Source organism: Anabrus simplex, chromosome X, assembly GCF_040414725.1.
Source record: "Anabrus simplex isolate iqAnaSimp1 chromosome X, ASM4041472v1, whole genome shotgun sequence".
NCBI lineage: Eukaryota > Metazoa > Arthropoda > Insecta > Orthoptera > Tettigoniidae > Anabrus > Anabrus simplex.
The window spans coordinates 96,259,418-96,266,310 of NC_090279.1; the positions used below are offsets into that span (position 1 = coordinate 96,259,418).

Here is a 6,893-nt window from a genome sequence, read left to right on the forward strand (position 1 = left end):
AAAAGCTTGCTTTAGCCACACTGCTGCATCCCCCCATTGAGAGAAACAAAACTCTGCTGGAAGATAATGGGACAGATGGCTTTCCCTGGTTTCATTTCCTTCAGCATAGTCTGGACTTCAGTGACGTAATTTTCCTACGTTGGACCTTCAACAGCGGAGGTTATTAGGATTGGTAGATACGGAAATTCCATGATTGAGATGTTGTCAAAATAGTTCCACCAGTGTACTCGCGCTTCCCGCCTAACCAGTAGCAAGTCGTCTGTTTCCTCATTGATGCAGTAAAAACGTTTGACTTCTGACGTTTTGCGATGGCTCGATTGGACTAGCCGTTAAAAATTCCGCTCGAATTCGCGCATGTCATGTTTCACATATAGACCTGCCTACCGGTTTGATTTTGTTACGCAAATACCTCCTTCATTTTACGAGTGGCTGCCTTGTAGGCATTCCAACGAGCAAGAAACTCGTGGTACAGCTGCTTCTTCAACCGTACTGCATATTTAACATCTTCATTCCTTGGCCATATGTCATGTTTAATCCTTCGTTGTCGTCGCCCTGACTTAATTGTTCCAGGAATAGAGCGAAAGGCGTCTTTCAGTTTAGTCCGCCTCAGTTTAACTACGGTGATTTGTGACTCTGTAACTTTTGCAACGACGTTAGTCTCCTTCTTCAGGGGCAATCATTTGATCCCAATTTGTCTACTTCCTGTGAAGTATTGGGCTCTTGGTGACTTCATCCACAGCTTAGAAGACTGGTCGTTGTTGCATCGCAAGGATTTAATAAGGGGCAACTGTTATCTCTAGAACATCTTCGAGATTTCACCCTCTCACAAGGATGTAGGCAATGCCAATTGGATGGGGGCCACTGTAGTACAAAGTAGATGAATATCACTCTTTTTGAACCGCGTGTTTGCGATGATCAGTTTCTACATAATCGCGAATTTGTTGGGCATCGTCGTTCTTTTCTCCATATCCATGAACGCCATGGACTGTTTGTTCTGCTTTCCTCGGTCCGACACATCCATTCAGATCAGCGGCAGCGATAAGATAGTCAGCGGTCTTCTTGTCAGGCGGTGCCCAGAACGCATCTTTGGTTTCCATGCGCACGTCAGTTTGTGGAGCGTTGCGCTGAAACATTGGAATTTCCTTCTCTCCCCAATGCGGACGAGTTACATCAAGCGATTGTCAAACTTTTGCACCTCGGAGACTGAACCGTCAAATTTAGCTGATATGACAATGTCAACACCAGGAGCTGTTCTTCGGTTTCTGTTGTACACCAGTTAGTAACCACATATCGTTTCACATGACTTTTCTCTATTCCATCTTTTTTTCCGCACCTCTCAGATGCCTACAAGCCTTCTCTCAAGTGCAGTGGCTTATTCGCTACTTCATCCAGGCATAATTCAATGATGGGATACAAAATGGGGTTACTAGCATGGCTAGCCGTCACAGCCCGTACGACGGCAACCCTAGCATACTTTTCATGCTGACTGGGCACTGCCAATGTGCGTCCCTTCTAGGGGCTGCACTAACCTTGGCTCCGTTACCATGAGACATATTTCTGTAATGACGTAGCGGTATTATCTTACGGCCGGCTTGTCTTGAAGCATTTAAGGGCTCATGACGGAATTTAGTAACGCAGCTGCGGACATGGAGAACAGATGCCTTTTGCAGCCACTCCTCTAGAGAAGAAACGCTACCCTCTTTTCTGCATTAACTTCCAGAAATTTAGTGTACCTCTTCCGCCATCTGGTCCCTAGTGAACGTCTCCATCTCCGCCGAAGTTGCCATTAAAGACTTTGTACATGTTTGGTACGCGATAGCTTTTATATTTTGCTCATATTCATCGGCAGGCCAGTGGGGAACCCGTATCCGTCACCTGGGACGCGCCACGTGTTACAGCAATATAGCTGGTTCGTGCAGAATATTTATCAATGCAAAATGAAACATTATTTTACTGAAAACTAATTGTGAACCTGATAAATTACTTGTCAGAGGAATCACGTATTCACGTAAAAAAGAAGGGTTACAGGCTTTTGCACGTTTGCTTGGTGTGATATGCCACAGAACGCATGACATACAATCCAGTGTCGTATTTTCTGCCCCCTGTTGTCTAGTGGTGTCAACATCAATATCTTGTTTGATGATCAACAGATTTAGTCTGTCATATCTGGAATCAATGCCCCCCTTTCATTTGTCCACTTATTTTCTCCAAAGAGTGCAGTAACAATGCATGGTCGAGCCTCCCATTACTTTGCTTGTGAGCCGGTCATGCATTCGACTGGGCCATGTGAATTCAGTTCATACAGCATGAATTGTAAAGTACCAGTTCATGTTACGATATATTTTAGACCGCGTGATCGATTTTCCCATGTGGCAGTTGTAAGCGGATCTCACCTTTAACCAAGAAATTTACATTTCCCGCCCTTCTTCCGTAGAATATGTAGAACTACTCTGTGGTGGGGAGACAGGCTCAGAATTGGATGCTATCCAACTACGTTATGAATCCACTAAAAATAATCACGTTGCCCGTGATCTTTTGAAATAAATAGATTAATATTCCTTCTTATACATGGCAGCAATATCCACTACGGTGCAATTCAACGTCTTGTCATCTCGAATTTTGGCTCAAGCATTGATTTTCATGCTCCTTCTATCCGTATTGTTAAAGTAATGCGTATAAGAATATTCAAGGGCATGATAGGTTGCGTTTGGTTTCAAAATCAGGATATTAGAACATTGTAATAAAACGCTACCACCAATGCCATATTCTGTGTTGCCTTCATAATGTCTTGAACAGCAGTGTCTTGAGGAGAAAAGACAGTATCAATGCTAGCGAGAGAGCCGTCGTATACTTGTTATATTTCAGCTTTTCCAGGATTTCATCAGGATTAGTGGGTTCCGTGTTAAATACGGGAATTAAGACGTAGACTGATGTAGTACATGGTAGTAAGTATGAACGTCCTTGTATAAACCTACCGTCCTATATGTAGGTTGGCTATGTTTGATTGCACATCAAAGATACATATTTCGGAAAAGCGACACAGTGACATAATAAAATGGTATAGTGATATGATAACAATTTACAAACACAATATGTATATTTGTGTGACAAATAACATTCATAAATGATTAGCCATGTTTCAACAGATCTTGCTGAATGTCGACAAAAGTTCTCAACTTTATTAATATCTACAACACAGACATTCTCTCAAACAACCTCAAGAACAAGGTCCATTACAAAAATTATTACTTGCCTGCAACAAAGCGCAGAGTGCTTCAACAAGATCAAAACTCGAAAGCATATGCCGTTCTTTATGTAGGAGAACAGACTACGTATTTCGATAGAATTATATGTGCTGGATTAAAGAACTTGTACGAGTATTTACCCTTTTAGGCTGGACCACTTCTCATGCTTTCTTCAAAATTAACTCGTACATTTCTAAACCGTGACAAGTTACTTGCGCGTGATATCGTGATTGAGAAAAGACGCAATATCTTTTCGTAACAAGTGAGAGCTTTTGAAATTTAACCTCAGATGATGTTTACTCTCAGGAATGTAATGTTTATGAGTAACGAGCTCTCTGCACTGGATATCAGTGATTGGAATGTCCAGTAGCAAATTCCCTGTGTGAGAGTTGTAGTGGATTTGTCTGTTGAACTATTGGTCACATGGTTTTAATTTGTCACTGTAGATCGAGACCCGAGGTGAGCTATAAAGATCATCAACCTCCGGACGGCGGATCATCTAGTTTTAGGTGTAGTGTGTGCAGTGAAGTCCTGGCTAGGAAGTTGGACCTCTTGCGACATCTGAAGAGACACAAGGAAGATCGACCCGGCAGCTTGTCGAAATACCTTAGGATCCACCCGCTCCAAGTGTGCGGATTTTCTGATAAATGCTTTACAAAGAGGAAAATGCTGACAGGGGACACGCGATTGCATAAAGGTGGGATTAAAAACGAATGCTCAGTATCCCATAAAATTTTTAGGAAAAGGCCGGGCGTTAGGCGGTCTCACACGAGCGAGAACCGATACTGCTGTAACGTCTCTAGCAAGTCATTCATACAGAAAGGCAGTCTGACCGATCATATGCGGTCCCGTGCAGGCGAGAAGCCTTACAGGTGCAATGTCTGTGGCAAATCATTCACAAGCAAAGGCAGGCTGTCCGATCAAATGTGGACCCATACAGGCGAGAGGCCATACAGTTGCAATATCTGTGGTAAATCATTCATAAAGAGAGGTAAACTAACCGAACATATGCGGACCCATACAGGGGAGAAGCCTCACAGTTGCAATATTTGTGGTAAATCATTCACAATCAAAGGCAGTCTGACCGTTCATATGCGGACCCATACAGGCGAGAAATCTTACAGGTGCAATGTCTGTAGCAAATCATTCACAATCAAAAGCAATCTGACCGTTCATGTGCGGACCCATACAGGCGAGAAATCTTACAGGTGCAATGTCTGTAGCAAATCATTCACAAGCAAAGGTAGTCTGACCGTTCATGTGCGGACCCATACAGGCGAGAAACCATACAGCTGCAATGTCTGTGGCAAATCATTCATACGGAGATGTAAACTAACCGAACATATGCGGAGCCATACACGCGAGAAGCTTAACAGTTGCGACGTCTGTGGCAAATCATTCACAAGCAAAGGCAATCTGACCGTTCATATACGGACCCATACAGGCGAGAAGTCTTATAGGTGCAATGTCTGTGGCAAATCATTCACAAGCAAAGGTATTGTGACCCTTCATATGCCGACCCATACAGGCGAGAAACCATACAGCTGCAATGACTGTGGCAAATCATTCATACAGAAAGGTAAGCTAACCGATCATATGTGGACCCATACAGGCGAGAAGCCATACAGCTGCAATGTCTGTGGCAAATCATTCATACAAAGAGATAAACTAACCGAACATATGCGGACCCATACAGGCGAGAAGCCGTTCAGGTGCAATGTTTGTAGCAAATCATTTATACAGAAAGGGAGTTTAACCGTTCATATGCGGACCCATACAGGCGAGAAGCCATACAACTGCAATGTCTGTGGCAAATCATTCATAAAGAGAGGCAAACTTACCGAACATATGCGGAGACATGCAGGCGAGTCATAGAAAGCGGCAAACTAAGCAAACATATGCGGACCCATACAGGCGAGAAACCTTCCAGCTGCAATGTCTGTGGCAAATCATTCACAAGGAAAGGCAGTCTGACCGATCATATGCGGGCCAATACAGGCTTGACGCCAAAGAGCTGCAATGTCTGTGGCAAATCATTCACAAAGAAAGGCAGTCTGACCTAACTGTTCATATGCGGACACAACCAGAAGAGAAGCCATACTGTTGCAAAGTTTATACCACCGAAGCACAACTTGTAGGATTCCAGCAAGATATAGCAGATATACTGGATTCAGGAGGTCAATTGGTCTGTATCGCGACTGACCTGCCTAAGGCATTTGATAGGGTAGATCATGGGAGACTAGTGGCAAAAATGAGTGCAATTGGACTAGATAAAACAGTGACTGAATGGGTGGCTCTGTTTTTAGAAAATAGAACTCAGAGTATTAGAGTAGGTGGAGCTTTATCCTGCCCTGTAAAAATGAAGGTGGGAATTCCTCGAGGCAGTGTTATTGGACCTTTATGTTTTCTTATATATATCGATGATATGTGTAAAGAAGTGGAATCAGAGATAAGGCTTTTCGCAGATGATGTTATTCTGTACAGAGTAATAAATAAGTTACAAGATTGTGAGCAACTGCAAAATGATCTCGATAATGTTGTCGGGTTGTTGCATTTTCAGATTAAAGCTCGCAAATGAGCTGTCTTCATTCAGTAATGGCTACTATACCCCACCCATATCCAATCCCTCCTTCAACGATAACGCCCCTTCCTCCCCAACATCAATAACCGAACCATCGCCGTCTCAATCTATATATGTAGGATTGAGACGGCAGTGAACCGAACTGCCGAACCTTACCCCCACCACTACCACGTGCAAGGGTTTGCCAGCGGCATAGGTCCTACCCTTCCGAGGGCCCGGCTCAGACTGAATACTTTTGCCCTCCACTCACGTGGGCGCGCTGTTGTACATCACGTCACTCACCCTAAGCCCACGTGACGAATATGGCAGCTCCTATTGGTAGAAACATCTCCCCTTTGCTATTGGTCGATTTTAGTTTGACAACTTGGACCACGTGGGATGACCACGTTTTTGACGTTTGTGTCATTTTGCTTTACTTTGATTTGTATGCGTATATCTGTTATATTCGTTTGCGTGTTTGAAGAAAAAGTACAAGATATTTGAGGTAAGCATCTTTACTGTTCTTGTTTTGCTAATCTCCTGAGGCCAGAACATGAAAACATACCACACCAAGGGAAATGAATTTCGGATAATTTGAAACACAAGTGCAGCCAGTATCCAGTATTCGGGAGATAGTAGGTTCCAACCCCACTATCAGCAGCCCTGAAAATGGTTTTCTGTGGTTTCCCATTTTCACACCAGGCAAATGCTGGGGCTGTACCTTAATTAAGTCTACGGCTGCTTCCTTCCCATTCCTAGGCCTTTCCTGTCCCATCATCGCCATTAGACCTATCTGTGTCGGTGCAACGTAAAGCAACTAGCCTTATCATAGTTGTCCCCTGTGGGTAGGGCCAGTAGAATAACAGCCACTGCATCCTCTGCCTGCTGTAAGAGACGACTAAAAGGGGTCCCATGTAGGCTCTGCACTTGGGAGCTTGGGTAGGCGACCACGGAGCCTTTAATTGAATTTTGGCACTGCTTCCGCTTACTTGTGCCAGGCTCCCCACTTTCATCTATCCTATCTGATCTACCTCGATCGCGACCTGTTCTTTTCTGCCCCCGATTGTATTATGTATGTAGGCCTAGGG

General features: G+C 43.9%; 1 protein-coding gene across 1 annotated transcript; it reads left to right on the top strand.

The window, feature by feature from the left end:
* The first annotated feature begins 4,589 nt into the window (after nt 1-4,589).
* On the top strand, nt 4,590-5,308 carry LOC137503320 (zinc finger protein ZFP2-like). Its single transcript, XM_068230871.1, has 2 exons — nt 4,590-5,091; nt 5,142-5,308. Exons 1-2 carry the CDS (start codon nt 4,590-4,592, stop codon nt 5,306-5,308), a joined length of 669 nt encoding a protein of 222 aa, XP_068086972.1.
* The last annotated feature ends 1,585 nt before the right edge of the window (nt 5,309-6,893 follow it).